Source organism: Boeremia exigua (assembly GCF_020726555.1).
Source record: "Boeremia exigua strain MPI-SDFR-AT-0100 chromosome Unknown C7974scaffold_4, whole genome shotgun sequence".
Classification (NCBI taxonomy): domain Eukaryota; kingdom Fungi; phylum Ascomycota; class Dothideomycetes; order Pleosporales; family Didymellaceae; genus Boeremia; species Boeremia exigua.
In genome coordinates, this window is record NW_025763521.1 from 1,343,707 (window position 1) to 1,359,062 (window position 15,356).

General features: G+C 60.9%; 7 protein-coding genes across 7 annotated transcripts; 4 read left to right on the forward strand and 3 right to left on the reverse strand.

Annotated features, from left to right (window-relative positions):
• Positions 1 to 208: 208 nt before the first annotated feature.
• C7974DRAFT_149379 (concanavalin A-like lectin/glucanase domain-containing protein) lies at positions 209 to 2,465 on the forward strand. The gene is made up of 3 exons (XM_046135747.1): positions 209 to 453; positions 502 to 712; positions 760 to 2,465. The coding sequence occupies exons 1-3, from the start codon at positions 318 to 320 to the stop codon at positions 2,114 to 2,116; spliced, it is 1,704 nt and encodes a 567-aa protein (XP_045999092.1). The 5' UTR covers positions 209 to 317; the 3' UTR covers positions 2,117 to 2,465.
• Positions 2,466 to 2,512: 47 nt separating this feature from the next.
• Positions 2,513 to 3,843, forward strand: C7974DRAFT_451008 (heme-containing dehydratase protein). Its single transcript, XM_046145767.1, has one exon. It carries the CDS (start codon positions 2,587 to 2,589, stop codon positions 3,667 to 3,669), a length of 1,083 nt encoding a protein of 360 aa, XP_045999093.1. The 5' UTR covers positions 2,513 to 2,586; the 3' UTR covers positions 3,670 to 3,843.
• Positions 3,844 to 3,942: 99 nt separating this feature from the next.
• On the forward strand, positions 3,943 to 4,968 carry C7974DRAFT_374500 (uncharacterized protein; the record flags this gene model as incomplete). The annotated part of the gene is made up of 1 exon (XM_046140153.1): positions 3,943 to 4,968. One exon carries the CDS (start codon positions 3,943 to 3,945, stop codon positions 4,966 to 4,968), a length of 1,026 nt encoding a protein of 341 aa, XP_045999094.1.
• Positions 4,969 to 5,053: 85 nt separating this feature from the next.
• On the reverse strand, positions 5,054 to 7,238 carry C7974DRAFT_149463 (heterokaryon incompatibility protein-domain-containing protein). Its single transcript, XM_046135750.1, has 2 exons — positions 6,356 to 7,238; positions 5,054 to 6,302 (listed from the first exon to the last, which is right to left on the reverse strand). Exons 1-2 carry the CDS (start codon positions 7,103 to 7,105, stop codon positions 5,139 to 5,141), a joined length of 1,914 nt encoding a protein of 637 aa, XP_045999095.1. The 5' UTR covers positions 7,106 to 7,238; the 3' UTR covers positions 5,054 to 5,138.
• Positions 7,239 to 7,297: 59 nt separating this feature from the next.
• Positions 7,298 to 12,031, reverse strand: C7974DRAFT_451024 (Golgi CORVET complex core vacuolar protein 8-domain-containing protein). The gene is made up of 2 exons (XM_046145768.1): positions 11,489 to 12,031; positions 7,298 to 11,441 (listed from the first exon to the last, which is right to left on the reverse strand). The coding sequence occupies exons 1-2, from the start codon at positions 11,940 to 11,942 to the stop codon at positions 7,489 to 7,491; spliced, it is 4,407 nt and encodes a 1,468-aa protein (XP_045999096.1). The 5' UTR covers positions 11,943 to 12,031; the 3' UTR covers positions 7,298 to 7,488.
• Positions 12,032 to 12,604: 573 nt separating this feature from the next.
• Positions 12,605 to 13,527, forward strand: C7974DRAFT_422835 (uncharacterized protein; the record flags this gene model as incomplete). The annotated part of the gene is made up of 1 exon (XM_046144351.1): positions 12,605 to 13,527. The coding sequence occupies exon 1, from the start codon at positions 12,619 to 12,621 to the stop codon at positions 13,525 to 13,527; it is 909 nt and encodes a 302-aa protein (XP_045999097.1). The 5' UTR covers positions 12,605 to 12,618.
• Positions 13,528 to 14,067: 540 nt separating this feature from the next.
• C7974DRAFT_149485 (U6 snRNA phosphodiesterase Usb1) lies at positions 14,068 to 15,311 on the reverse strand. Its single transcript, XM_046135752.1, has 2 exons — positions 14,993 to 15,311; positions 14,068 to 14,936 (listed from the first exon to the last, which is right to left on the reverse strand). The coding sequence occupies exons 1-2, from the start codon at positions 15,264 to 15,266 to the stop codon at positions 14,212 to 14,214; spliced, it is 999 nt and encodes a 332-aa protein (XP_045999098.1). The 5' UTR covers positions 15,267 to 15,311; the 3' UTR covers positions 14,068 to 14,211.
• Positions 15,312 to 15,356: the final 45 nt, after the last annotated feature.

Sequence of the window (15,356 nt, forward strand, 5' to 3'; positions counted from 1 at the left end):
GTGGTTGTTCTGGCATCCCGCCAACTGACTCACGGTGATTGCGATTCGTGCGCCATGTTTAGAAGTGGACTCTGGACTCAACATGCGCGACTATACTAGTTGAGGCGGTGGACAACCGCTCGCGTGGCGAAGCGAGAGATGCCCAAGGACGATCACTCGTTTAGTGCCATGTATATAGGCGTGTGCTCCCCAGATCCACACCTCGGTATTGCGCTGCTGGTAGTGTTCTCAGTCCTAGTCGTCGTTCACTTCCCTCGCGTCTAGTACGCAGTTCTCTTCGGTCTTCTCTTCGGTCTCTCTTCTTTAGCGTCTTGACGATGCGTTCATTCACATTCCTTCTGGCTGCGGCCTCACTTTTTGACCTTAGCGTAGCTGGCTATGCTTTGGAAGATGACTACATGACTGACTTCTACGGCGCATTTGATTTCTTCACAGCACCCGATCCCACCAATGGTACGTCTTGATATATGTGGTGGTCAAGTACTTCCTAACAAGGACTAGGATTCGTCAAGTATGTCGACGAAGCCACAGCAAGGCAGACGAATCTTATCAATGCATCCACCACTGTTCCTGTCGAGTGGGGCGTTGACTCCACCAATGAGACTCCGGAAGGAAGGCCTAGCCTCAGGTTGGTGAGCAAGAAGAAGTACAACGCAGGGCTGGTGGTCATGGACGTCGCGCACATGCCTACTGGTTGCGGTACTTGGCCTGCGTAAGCCGACACATCTCCTACTAAGTTTTCACTAACATATCGTCCAGCTTTTGGATGGTCGGCCCTGACTGGCCAACTGGTGGAGAAATCGATATTCTTGAGGGCGTCAACGAACAAACGAACAACGGCATGACTCTTCACACCGCGCCAAACTGCAAGATCGGCCCCGATACCAGCATCTTTGCCGGCGAAGTCACCACGCCAAACTGCGATGTCAATGCCAAGGGCCAGGACAAGAACGTCGGATGTTCCATCGAGCACCCATCCAAGGACAGCTTCGGCACTGGTTTGAACGCGATTGGTGGCGGTGTCTACGCGACGCAATGGACTGCCGAAGCTATCAGCGTCTGGTACTTCCCACGAGGCGCGATTCCAGAGGATGTTCTTGGAGATGCTCCTAGCCCGGCCGGCTGGGGTATTCCTGCGGCCAAATTCACTGGAGGCTGCGACATCGAGAATATGTTCAAGGAGCAGCAGATCGTCTTCAACACTGCATTCTGTGGTGACTGGGCTGGCGCTGTGTGGGAGACCGGGTCCTGCGCAAAGAAGGCTGCCACCTGTGACGAATACGTCCAGAACAACCCAGAGGCGTTCAAGGACGCATACTGGACAGTCAACGCGCTGAAGGTCTACCAAGACAACGGCAACGACACTCCCGCCCCATCCCCATCTGGTGCACCTGCGGAGAGCACTGTCATCTCAGAGCCGGTATCAGTCCCGACTGGCAACGCCTCAGTGCCCGCCATCTCCTCAGGCTACGCAACGATCCCCAGCGAGATCCCGACAAGCGCGCCTATCCTCTCGTTCTCAGAAGGCACATACGTTTTGCCGACAATCTCTGCTTCCGGAGAGCTGCCCGCGGAAACCAGTGCCCCGGTCGCCGAGCCCACACCGTCCGCCGGCATCCCCACGTCAGAAGCCCTGCAACCCTCCAAGACAAAGTCCGCCTCTAGCAAACCCACCGCCCCGACGTCAGCGGCCGCGTCCTCCAAGCCCGCAACACCCACCCAGCCCGCAGGCCCCGGCGACATGCCCGGCTTCCAGTGGCCAGGCATGAACGGCACCCGCCCGGCCGAAGCGCCCACCAGACCCACCGCCGCACCGCCAAACGACATGAGTCTGCCCGTCCAAGACCTCCCCAGCGCCAGCGCGCCGCCCGCACAGCCGACACGCCAGCCCGAAGACGCGTCCCCGCCGATCGTCCCCACCGACGCGGAACCGGCGCCCGCTGCTCCAACAAAGACAGGCGCAGCAGGCGAGCAGAAGACGGTGTATCAGACCGTGTACGTGACCGTCAGGCCTGGCGCCGAGGTCACGCCTGCCGCGGGCCTGAGCAACAAAGCGGCGCGGTACATGAGGGAGCACAGGCGGAGGGCCGCTGGGCACGGGCACGCGCGGATGTAGAATGCGCTAGCTTGGAAGGACGGGTGGGATGATTACATGACGGAGTTGGAGCGCGTATACCCCGGTTTCTCGTATATACCCTTTAGGAATTTACTTTTTTTTGCACTCAGCAGCAGGTACTGGATGTCACTGTGTTCATGTTTTGGTGTTTGTGTGGACTGGGCACACAGATCAGGGTCTACATGTTGCAGGGGAGAAGGACGAGCGTGGTGGCGACCCGGTCCCGCGGATCAGCCACGTGTGTCGTTATCTTCGATATTGGAAGGCTGTTTGTTACACGCGAGATCCGCGTGTCGTGGTGATAGAGCCGTCCTCGGTCCCGGAAAGACACACGCTAGGCCAAATCACCAATAGCGCATCCCGCCCCATCGGGTAGAGACCCTCGACACACATCATCTACTACCTAGCAACCTCACCCGCACTGCCTACAGATCCTCTCGCCATGCATACCTGACCGCAAGAAACCAACCATGGCGTGTCCTGTGCGAGTGTATCCCCTCCGGAAACCTAAGAACCACCGCCTCCCCGTGCCGCGGTACACGCTCACTCTCCCGGATGGAGTCGATCACGTGTACACCTCCTACATCGGGGTGCAGCAGCACTCGGACGATCCCGCGAGCGCGGCTGCAAAGCGCACAGTCTGCGAATACATAAGAACCTGGCTTCTATCCGCCCACCAGCCGGCGAGCTACGAATCCTTCTCGCTGCTCGACGGCCGCGAAGCCCCCGGCACCACCGTATGGGTATGCTACTGGGCCGACGCCCGCACCCACGAAAGCGCCCTGGCTGCCCTCGATCTCCGCGCCCTGCACGCCCGCACGCCGAAGCAACAACAACCCGCCATCGGCCTCTGGCTCGAGGCCTTCGCAACCCCCGTCGCGCGCCTCGAGACAAACTACGCCGGCCCCGACTACCTCCCCGGCCTGGCGCGGCTCCCCGGCTCCCGCGCCGCAGAACACGAGCTCGCGACGTACTGGGGCGCGGCGCGCGACCGCATCCCGGACTCCGCGCACGACCTGTTCCCGCGCCCGGCTGCCGCGGAGCGCCCCCAGGACCCCGTGGGGCGCGGCCAGTACCTCACGGGCACCAGCCACGCTAACCTGGTGCACATCCGCTCGGGCCAGTGGTGGGCGGCGTGCGGCGCGGCCGAGGCCGGCGCGTACGAGACGAAGCTGGAGCCCACGCTGCGCAAAGGCCTGCAGTACCTGAACGAGCACGCCGCGGACACGGGCGCGATGGGGCTGCGGTACCTGCGCAACACAGACACCGAGAGCCCGCTAGTCGATGATGACAGGAAGGAGACGTGCGGCGCGGGGTTCTTTGCGAATCTGGAGGATCTGGAGACGTGGGCGAAGACGCATGGGTCGCATTTGGCGATCTGGCGCGGGGCGCTGGCGCATTATAAGGCGTTTCCTGATAATAGGCGGTTCAGGACGTGGCATGAGGTTAGTGTTGTGGAGCAGGGGCGGTCGCGGTTCGAGTATGTTAATTGCACGCGGGGGACGGGGGTTATGGGGACTACGCATTTGGAGGTGGAGGAGCTGGATCTGTGAAGTGTCGTCAAGAGAAGGAGTGGTGTGAGCTGACTTGGTCAGCATCAACAGTGAGGGCCGGACGAACGTCGGAGTGGATTAACGGGTGTCATATGGAGATCCATGTCTCTGGACTCACTGCGCGCGACGGCATGAATCAAGGCTCGTTGATGATGCGTGCAGATTTGGCCGTCAGCATCTGCAACGAGCTGCCGGACCAATCTCGGAGGAAGTGGCACATATAAGATGGAGATATTGCCTTCGCACTTACTCACCACCAGCGACAAGACACCAATGGCGAAACCAAAAGTACTCATCATCGGATGCGGCGCTGTGGGCTTGTCCCAGGGCTACGTTCTCTCTGCCGGCGCAGACATCACCTACCTCGTCCGGCCTGGCCGCACACCCGCCTTCGCACCGCCAAAACAGCTCTACTCCTACAAAGACGACGCCCTGTACACATTCAGCTCCTACCGCGTCATCGAGTCCGCGACAGAAGTGAGCGGCGAAACCTTCGAATTCGTCTTCGACACCTTGGACGGGCACACGGCGCGCTCCCCCGGCGGCGTCGCCACGCTCTCCTCGGTCGGCGACCTCCTCAACGAGCCCCAGAACGCATCCAGCTTCGTGGCCTACGACGCGCTCGGCCTCGACATCGACGCGCACTATGCGCGCACCCTGCGCGTTGCGCCCGAGCGCCTCACCCTCGCCTTTAGCATGCTCGCGCACCAGCCCACGCCGCAGATCTCCGTCCCGGCGGCCGCGAACAAGGACCTCGTTGCCAAGGCAGACCTGCTGTACTCGCACATCCCGCCGAACGTCGGGCTGGCCGTTGTCAACGCACGTCCCGCGCTCACGAAGCGGATCGAGGCCGTGTACGCCGCCAACGGCAAGCTGCGCATCCAGCGCATGCCGGCGTGGATTATTTCCTGGGCCGGGCTGCTGGCGCCGCTGCACCTCATGGCGTGGAACATTGACGGGTTCGGTACGCTTGCGCGGCTGCGCGCGAACAGCGAGCTGTGGGCGCTGATGCTGCGCGCGCAGACGGAGATCCTCAGACTGCCGCGGTTTGGGTGGGCGGGTTGGCTGCTGTCGTTTGTGTTGGGGAGCTGGGCGACGATGAAGATGAACGAGCCGATTTGGAAGTTCGCGGCGCCAATGGACGCAGCGGAGTTCAATGCGTTTCACCATGGGGGAAAGGTGGCGACGCAGGATGTTGTGGTGCTGGAGGATGTCCTTCGGGAGGGTGAGAGGGTGGGACGGAAGATGGAGGCGTTGAGAGAGGTGGTCAGGAGGGTTAGGGCGATCCATGCTGCGTGAGATGGTGCTGCGTCGATTCCGGTTTCTGTATGCTGACTGCCATCTCCAATGAAACGCGGGCGTCCTGAATTCCCCACGCACTTGCTCATACCCTTTCTCCCCAAATGCTTGAACACGGGCGGAGTTTACGCAGCATCAACGGAACTGACTCTGTAGACTACACACGTCAGTCATTCCAGATAGACAGTCCGACGAGAAGCATCCTTAAGAACCACAGGCCCCTCATCCAACCCCCCTCCGTCCTCACACTCCGCCCCGCCAGCAAGACCAACGCGTACGAAACGCTCCCCGCGAGGTATAATCACAAGCGCCTGTCCATCGATACGCTGGAACTGCTGCAAGTCGCGGCAGAACAGCAGCACCGCGCCCGCCAGGCCGTCGAGCGGCATCGCGCCACTGTCAAACGTCACATAGACGCGCAGCACAGCCCCGTGCTCGGTGCTCACCGCAGCGTACACGCAGCCCTCGTGCGTGACGAAGCGCGGCGACACCGCCGTGCCCGTCAGCCGCAGGACCCTGGAGGCGCTGACGCGGTTCACATTCCCGGCCAGCGCAGCACCACGCGCCGTGTCGACCCAAGCCCCGGCGTCGAGTCTGAGCTCGACGCGGACGTGGCTGACGTTGCGCGCGTCGACGAAGAAGTGCTTCGCGCCGGCCCAGCGCGCCCAGGACCACGAGGGGAACTCCGGGCGCTCTTGGGCTGCTGGACCGCTGTTGCGCCACCGCAGACTCATCTCGGATTCTAAGGCAAGTCCCCAGCGCGGGCCGATCGGGACGCCCCAGTAGTGGGCGATGCCGCAGGCGTTGAGGATGCCGAGACAGGCGTTCACGGCGTCGGAGGGGTAGCTGAGTGCGCGGGGGCAGTAGGACATGAGCAGGGCTTCTGCGTCGCGCAGCAGGGGGCGCGACTGGGTCTTGTAGACCCGGGGGACGTACATGCGAATCCCGTAGTCTGGGATATTGCTGTGCTGCTGGCCAAGCGTTTGCGGGGCGTTCTCGACGATGCTCTCGAGGCAGTGCATCTCCTCGCACAGAAACATGGCTTCCTCGTCCAAGAAGACGAGTTTCCGCCGCGACATGCTGCCTTCCTGGAAGGTCCAGGCGCGGGTCGCCCACGAGAGCTGCGGCCGGGGGAAGGACTTCGACGGCATGTTGAGGAGCTCCATGTCGCCCAGCATGAGCCGTTGCTGTGCTCGACGCGCTGAGCTAACACCCGGCAGCCCTGTCCAGGCGTCACCTGTACCCGCGACGATGGTGAAATAGGCTTGTGCGTATATGTAGTTCATCATGTTGATCTGCGTGTGCTTCTCGGCTGCATTGCTCTGGTCAATACACTGCGCACGTCAGACTGGCATCTTGTCCGTCATCAAAACGGTGTGAAACTCACATAGCGATCTACCCAGAGATACCGCAGCCCCAACTCCTTCGTTACAACCATGCTGTCCTCAATCGTCTTTGGAAACGTCAACGGATTCCCATCTCTGCTATCAGGCGCACCCCACACATACGAGAGCGCAACATACTCAAACCCCCCTTCACCCGGCGCAACAATGGCCCTTGTCAGACAATCTATCAGCTTGAACCCAGGAACCACAACACTCTGCACAGGCACACACGCCCTCCCATGCAATCTCGCGCAAGTCTCCAGCCAGCCGCGCATCATATCGTAATCCACCGCATCCGTCTTTACCTTACGAACCCGCACCTCACCTCCCCGCTCAGCCCTCCCCTCCGCAGAAGCAGCGTCCCCCTGCACCTCCCACCCACGCACACCAAACGAGCGCTGCACACTCCCCCGCTCCTCATCCACACACACCTCCACCTCTCCATACCTCACCCGCCCCTCTTCCCACTTCTCGCGATACCTTACCTGCTCTCTCCCCGCCAGCGAACTACTCAGAAACACGCGCACGCGCTGCGGCTCGCTTGCCACCAGCGCGCGTATCTGGGCGCACAGCGGACAGGTATCCGACAATTCAAACGCGTAGTCGTGCGCGCCTTTGGGCAGTGCGCAGTATTTCTCGTACATGGTTGGGGGCGGTGGGTCGGGGGTGCGTAGATAGCGGACGAGGCTGCAGCCTTCACAGAGCTGGGTGCAGAAGGTGGTGAAAGAGGTCGGCGTTTGCTGGTCGGCCATGGCGGCGGCTGGGATCGCCGTCCGCGATGCGTTATTCGTTCAGAGCATGGAGATACTTGGGAAGTGTGGAGTGAGGAGGAGGAAGGATGGGTGGTGAGTAAGAGGGGCAGGTTGACGCGAGGCTGAGCCTGCTCCTGCTTAGGGTCTCCACCTCACGCTTCCCTCCGTTCGAGCAGTCATCCAACAAGCAACATTATCAGAATGTCTTGTAAGCGCACCGTGGACCTGGAATTGTTGTACGGCAAAGTCTCCAAGTTCCAGCACATCTCAGCTGCACGCCCCCATCCCAATATGCTCGAGTACGTCCTTACACGATGAACACTATCTTAAGCCACAAAGATCTACGCACCACGTATGACCCCCCACCCATCCTTACACACTCGTCACGACGTCCCCACACCCCCATCTCCCTCAACACAAACCAAACACCTCAACCCCCCCTCCCCGCCCTCCTTCTCCACACACCTCCGATGCCACAAATGCCTGCACGCAAAAACCACCAAATCGCCTTTCTCCTTCTCCTCCCCCTCCCCCTCATCTTCACTCTGACTCGCACTCCGCCCCTTCCCCTTCCAGCTGCCCCTGCGATCCCACCCCGCCCGCTCATCCACCTCCTCCTCGCGCCGCTTCACCCTTCCCTCTTCGCCTTTCACCCAAGCGTCCCACACGCCCCTCCCCACACCGGGCCCCCACGCGCGCGCACCGCAGCCCTCGCACCCGGGACCCCGCGGGCGCCAGCCCTGCGCGCGGCGCGCTGCGAGCGCGGCGCCGTGCGCGAAGGATTCTTTCGCGAGAAAGCTGTTGGCGACGGCGAGGATGTGGGCTTCGAAGGCGTAGGTGGCGAAGATGTGGGATAGGGATTCGCGGAGGTGGGATAGGGTGGGGGAGTCGGCGGAGGCGCGGGTTAGGAAGGCGGTGAGGATGCGGGGGAAGGCAGGGTTGGAGGGTGGGGGGCGGTGGGGGGTGGTTGTTGGAGCGTGGGAGGGAGAGGGTGGGGGCTTGGGAGGGGCGGCGGTGGTGGAGGTTAGTAGGGCGGAGAAGGTTTGCTGGATGGAGTCGCGGAGGTGCGAGGTGATGGTTGCGGTGTTGAGGGTTTCGGAGGGGTGGGTGGTGATGGCGGTGGAGGTTTCCTGGAGCAGCTTGACGGCGGCGGTGATCAGGTCCAGCCAGAGGAATTCGTGGAGGTCGAGGTCCTCCTCGTTGACCTCGCTGTATGCGGATTTTCGCTTGTTGGCGACGGGCGCCGGCGGTGGAGCGAGCTTCGTCTGGCCTTGGCTCAGCCAGATTCCCACTTTGACGTACTTCTGGATGTCCTCCAGCAAGTGCTGTGCGGTTTCCTCGGCGTTGGCGACATCCGGGCTGTCTCCCGCAGCGGCGATGAGTCCAGTCAGTGCAGTCTCGAGGGTGCCGAGATGCTTGACGAGACGGTCCATGGCATCTTTGACCAGACCATCGCGTGCCAGCAGCACGACTGCCGCGTCGATGACGCCGCTCTTCTCCAACGCAGGCAGCACGGGATCGAGCTTCAGATCGCCAGACTTGAGAAGGCCAACAAAGTCTGCGACATGGCTGCTGTTATACGTGCACATGAGCTGGACGTACTGCTCGACGAACCCAGACGGCAGGCTCTCGTCAATCGTCGCAGCTTCACCAGTCTGGATCTGCTCGGGCTCGATAAGAGCCTTGAGATAGTGGTACTGCGCGTCGCGCTCGTCCTCAACAGCGCCCAGAACAGGCTCGAGTAAGTCGGGTGCAAATGCCTTCAGGGTGACGGCCGTCTGCTCAGCATCGACTGCGACGAGGTCCGCTGCGCGATCAACAATGACCCGCTTAACCTCACTAATCTGCTTCTTGGCCAGGCCCTTGCTAGGCCTTAGTATGTCGCTGATACAGCCAAACACTGCCTCCTCGTCCTCACTGTCTACCAGATACGTCTCCACCAGCTTCGCGTACTGCTGGGCACCGCGGTAAACCGACTTCAACACGCGGTGGAAACCAGCAGTCTCGAACGTCGGCACCAAGCTTTGCAGATTTGGTGGGTGGTATATTGTGAGCAAGTACTCGACAGACAGCTGACAGTCCTCCTTCACGACCTCTGTTGGGTAGTTGCACAGACCGATGAGGATCTGGTGGAGTGAGCTTCCAGGGAGCATGATGTACTGCGGGTATTTTGGCAGGTTTCGTGCGATGAACATGTAGAAGTATATGACCTCCTCGGCGCTGAACTCTTCGGGGGTCATGATGCCGAGCAGTATGTTGACGATATACTGACGGGTCGGCGTGAGCGTCTTCCCATTTGTCTGGGTGCCGTTCGAGCTTTCAGCATCGCCGTTCAGAAAGCCGTCCTCAAAAGCCTCATTGAGCATGCTCATGAAGCTCGAGGCATCGAATTCGAGTATGAGGTGTAGGTATGGGAATGACGGTTCAGGGCTGTTGTCGTTTCGGATGAGGCGTTCAGGCCCCGAGTTCGGAGGCCAGCGCAGGTTCTTGCTAGAGAACAGGAACCTGTACATGTCTTTCTTGGCGCTGTATGCTTGTTCATCGTTCATGAAAGCTCCACCGGGGTAGAAGCGTCCAGTGAATGTGTACGACAGGTAGGGGAAGATCTTCCTGGCTGAGACGACAAGAATGTTGTCGGAATCGTCCAGACTGAAGTCGATCAGCTTGATAAGATCCAGGATGCTCGTAAGTGGGGTGATGAAGTCGCCGATGGTCTGGGTCCAGACGTGGATCAGTGCGTCGTACAGCATGTATTGCTGACAGATGGTGGTGACTTCGTTGATGTCAAGCGTCTCAGTGCTGAGACGACAGATCATCTCCTCGACTTGAGGCCCGCGACCCACGGAAGCGTAGAACGTGATCAGATCCTTGAGCACATCCGGCGGCACTTCCTCTATCTCGCCGTCGATGATATAAGGCTCCAATGTCTCGAAGAACGGCTTCCCAGTAGAGGCTTCCTCGAAAGCCTCGTACACGTCTTCGAATAGGAAGTCGAGCTCCTTCATGCTGAAGAGTGCTGTGAAGCAGACCTCGGCGAGCTCCTTCAGGCGCGCTTCCTTTATGTCCTCACTCTCATCGTTCTGTGCAAAAGCGTACTTGAGCGATGCAGATATCATCTCAAGCAACTTCTCTCGCACGAGAGTGTGTCGCGCTTTGTCGTCTTCTGGCAGCCCAACAGTGAGCTTGTCAGCGTCACCGACATAGTAGGAGGTCGCAAGTCCAATCGCAGCGATGAAATCGCCCTCCTCCATGAGCGCCAGGAGTCGGTCTGCCCAGTTTGACAGTGTGCCAATAGAGACATCATTGAAGCCGAGCAGGAACAGCCGCCCCTTGTAGGCTCTGAAGCTCATGTAGAAAGCATCAGCGACAACGCCGTGCAGAGACGCGTCTTCCTCGTCATGCTGCTCCACGACGGGGCGCAGCTGCCGTGAGAACAGGTCAGAATGATATATGTGCTTCTGCAGCAGATCAAACGAGTCTGTTGTCCGCAGCGTGGTGTCTTCAAGAATAAGAAGCCGTTGACTGATGGTCAGCACGCCGAGCACCGATCTGCTCAGCCACTGCACCGCAACGATAGCCTCGTCGGCCTTCCAACGACTCCGTGGTTTGAACTGCAATTCTGTGGGCTTCTCTTTCTCAGTAGGAGGCGCAACAAAGCTGGTGACATCCAGTATGGTGAGGACGTTCGACCAGCAGTAGACCAGTTTTGCCTTGGAGACAGCCCTCGCAGGGTCGCCGGTGGCATGCTTCAGCTTCACAGCGGGGAACCACGCCAAACATCCACTCATCGCGCTGTGTAGCGCGACTTCTTTCGGTCGTGGCGCCTTGTGCTGTGTCTGCGCGACGGGTGTCGTCGATACGATGACGAGCAGATATGGGGTGAGTAGTGCAGTCAGACCCATCACATCAGTCGGCTGCTCGACGTTACCCAGGGGCAGAGGGGCAAAAGCTAGAACGGAGCTGGGTTTCCTAGGCTTCTCGTGCGACTTGGCTGTGAGGGGGTATCTGCCTAGAATTCGAGTGATCTTGACATTCCTTGCGAGCGCGCCGAGCCCCCGGGTGGCCAAGTGGGAGAAAGCCATACCACCGTCGTCCGCAGAGACAAGCGCTGTGTGCCTCGTGCCCAGAAAGCCGAGATGAAGGATGGCTACGCCTGAGACGTGACCGTCAAGCTTTCTGTCGTCCAGGCTGGCGCGGTCTAGTGGAGGGATGTGCAGGAAGGGCTTTGCGGGTTTCGCCAACTCCCAGGTGAAGATGTGGCCCGTAGCGTGGCCACCCACGATGGTTGAGTGGTCCGCCGAGATGGCGAGGGCCGTGATGGCACCACACTCAACGGCTGCGGTAGTCAGTACATGCAAGAAGAAATGCGATTCTAAAGCTCACCCTTTGTGCCTGGCCCAATGATGGACTTCAAGACCTGCTGGTAGTCAAAGACCAGGATGAAGCCCTTGGACGTGCCGATGACCAGCGACGCAGCCACGTTCAAACACGTCGGGCGGCCGAAGTTGCGCTTCCCTACCTCGGAGAAGACCTGGCCCGTGATGATCTTCAGCTTCGTCCAGCGCACGACCTCCCATGGCGGCTGCGGCGTGTCTGCCTCGTCGGGCTGCTGCTGGAAGAGCAGGTGGCTGGACACCGAGGACTGGCGCGAGTGGGCGGACAGAAAGGCGGGAGAGGCTCCACGCGGGGGTCGCAAGCGGCGAGGGCGACAGGCGCGAGGAGAAGCGGCGCTCGAAGGGCTGCAGAGCGGGGCGGTTTGCGCGCGGCGAGTTGTACGAGTAGGCGACGCTGCTGCGGGGCGAGGAGACGACGGAGCCCTGGATCGACGGGGTATCATCGGGGGTCGAGGTCGATTCGAAGCTCGCCGGCCTGCCTGGCTTGGGCCGCGAGCGCAGCTCCGCCAGGTCCTCGTCCTGCGTCTGGCGGTGGCGCGTCCGGGCAAAGGTCAAGCCATTGGTGCTGCCGTCGGCCGACTCAAGCTCCTCCCCGTCTTGCTCAAGTGCGCCATTCGCTTCCTCATCTCCATTCACTATTCCACCTTCTATGCGCCCGGCTCCCGGCTCGTCCTGGATGCCATGGCCAATGTCGATGGTGTCGTCGGGGTCGTTGTGAGCGCTGGTGTGGCCCAACCCCGGTTCGGAGCTCATGAGGCTCGTCTGCTATGTAGCATCGCTTCGCGCGAGCATTCGATTGGTCTGTCTGGCTCTGAAGCTGCGTGGCGGGGTGTGCGGATGTGTGTCCCGCGTTGGCTCGTGATTGTTTAGCTGTTGCCTGTGCGAGAACGGCAGATGCACGACGTGGGCGATTACGATTACGGCTGGCAGTGCGGAAGCGTAGGGACGTTCTCGGCGGTCTGCTCACGATGGTATCGCAAACCCCAGCGAGCTGTGCGGCGTGCGGGAGTGTTCCATGCATCAAGGCGCAGTTCGCGATCGGCAGCCGCGGGCCGCACCAAGCTTGCGCACGAGCATTCGTCACTTCACGCCCACCCTCGCTGCACCCACACACCCACAATGCCTCCAATCGGCCCAGCCATGCCTCCACAGCCCTCCAAACGCAGTCGCGACGACGATGACACCCGCTCATCGAGCCCAGACGCCAGCGACAAGCGCCGCAGAGTCGCTGGCCCAGCACTCCCGCCCGCCGCCGCGCCGCGCACCGCAGGCCCAACCCTCCCTCCAACCTCCACCTCCCGCTCGAGCTCGCCAGACAGTGACGCCGGTCCCGCACCCCCACCACCATCGCGACCCGCCCGCGTCATGGGCCCAGCCGCACCGCCCGCGCCCCTCAGCGAACGCCCACCCAACCCGCCCCCAGACTCGGACAGCAGCGACTCCGACTTCGGCCCTGCGCCGCCCCCAGCAGGCGCCTCCTATTCCTCCACCCCCGTACCCAGCGCCTTCGACAGCGCCCCGCAGCTCCCGGACGCCCCCCGCGCCGCCCAGCGCGACGAATGGATGACGCTCCCCCCCACCGCCGACGGCCTCGCCTCGCGCCTCGACCCTTCAAAACCGCGCGCCCGGAAATTCAACACAGGGAAGAGCGCCGCATCGGGCCCCGCGGGCATCAGCAGCGCCTGGACCGAGACGCCCGCCGAGAAGCTCAAGCGGCTGCAGAACGAAGCGCTGGGCATTGCGCCTGCGGAGCCGGGGAAACCCAGCGGCAGCGGATCTGCGCGGCGCTCGAAGGAGGACGAGCGCGCGCGCGCCATGCGCGACAGGATCGATGCGACGAGGGGGAAGAGTCTGGTCGAGCAGCATCAGGGCGCGGGCAAGGTCGCCGAAGACGATCCGAGCAAGCGAGTATTTGATTATGAGAAGGATATGGCGGTGCAGGCGGACGTGAGTCGCAAGCAGAAGAAGGATATTATGGGGCAGAGTAAGGGGTTTGGGGACCGGTTTGCGGGGGGGCGGTTTCTGTAGCGCGATGGAATGCTATGTGAGAGGTGTGGAAGGGGGATTGAGCGTTGCAGAAAGCAATGGCTATGGAATTCACAATGGCTATGGAAGTCACAATGGCTATGGATTGGCATTGGAGGGTTGCCATTCTAGCGCTATGGCAGCTGGCGCCAGCATCACATCAGATGTACTTCGAAGAACAGCATCTGACAAGGCTGTACAAGCGAAGAGGTACTTCACAAGCAGCACAAGTCCCTCACGGACACGCTGCCCGACGGAACAAACATCCCGATCACGGCGCACAGGAGTCCGCCAGAGCTGACTGCAATTACCACATGGTGATGTCCGAAGTCCGAGAACGATGTTCAGAAATGGTCTAATCAATACCGAAGTTTGATCAACGCGTGGTACAGACATCATGCGGTTGAGGAGTTGGTCATGAACCTTGATAGAGGTTTCTATATGACCCTCGTGTCAAGTTTGGATACGAGAATTCATACATGCAGCAGTGTTTCATGCAGTCATGTTTGATGTAGAAGTCCAGCTGAGGTGCTTCACACCTCAACAATACTCAAGACAAACCCAATCGAGGCAGAGCTTCATCTCGGTCGCGAAAACGACTTGATCCAGACCTGCCTGACTTCGCTGCCCAAGCATTAACCTCAGGGATCCCGGACCAGGATGTCCACGTCAACGAGCTGCACAGCCCTACCCCAGGCCCAGCGACGCTCGCCGCGCCCCGGCGCCGGGTTTGCCTAGACTCGTCTTCCTAGTCGAGAGATCGAAGTTGTGCACGACGTTCCCGACGCGCGCCTTCACCACATCAAACGACGCGTCCGGGGAACTTACACTGTCTACGCTCAACCCCGCGACCAAGTCCACCCACGCCGCCTCAGGCTCGGACAGGTTCCACGCGACGCTGACATGGAAATTCTCCGAGCGATCAGTGCTTGCTTCATGTGAACGTGCAGTGGGCGAGTTGGGATTGGGCGCCATCGGCCCGTCCCCCTGACCGCCAGCGTACAGCGCCGCAAACCCAGACTGCTGCGCTGCGGCATTGCACGCGGCGAGCAGGCGGTTCAGCTCGTCGTGCGGCGGCTTAGCGATACCGAGAATGAGGAACCAGCGGTTGCGCTCGAAGTTCGGCACCCACTTTAAACCGCTGAAGGACGGGCTGAAGGCGGGGACTGCGGCGCGCCGCAGCGAGGCGTCGAGGGCTGCAAGAAACCCGTCGCGGTCCTCAGTCTTGATTTGCAGCGTGCGCGAGAGCGAAACATGCAATGGTAGAGGCGCGCCAAGATCGGACTGCAGCGACGGTATGATGTCAGGCACGGGAAGGGGTTTGGACCGCTTCTTGTTCTCAGCCGTGATGGAGGCCGTGATGGTTTGTATCAGGCTGTGGAGACCATCAGACTCGGCCTGTGAAGGGACCCCTCGAACACGTTAGCAGCCGAGCCCAATTCAAGGAACGGCGCAGGATCATCCTTACACTCGAGATAAACATGGCTTGGCCAATTACCTTCCACGTGAGGGACAGCCCGCTTACGGCCGCCGTGGAGGTTGGGGTTGTCGCTTGTGCTGACGCGCGCATTTGTCGAGTAGAGGTCGTGGAATGCAGCCGGCAACGGCGGAAGGTCAGTATCACGGGACGGGCTGCGCTTGCGCTTCAGCGCCGGCTTGGATTTCTGCGGCTTGGGTTTCTGGGCTGCAACGGCCGCGTCGTCGGCGCCAGAATCAGAGTCAGAATACTGCACCAGCGACATGGTTGGCCTGGCCCTGTTGATCCTTTGACAGGCCAGGCACAAGGTGTCGTCAGGGTCGCGGCTGACGACGCGCTAGTGTCCAAGTGCGCC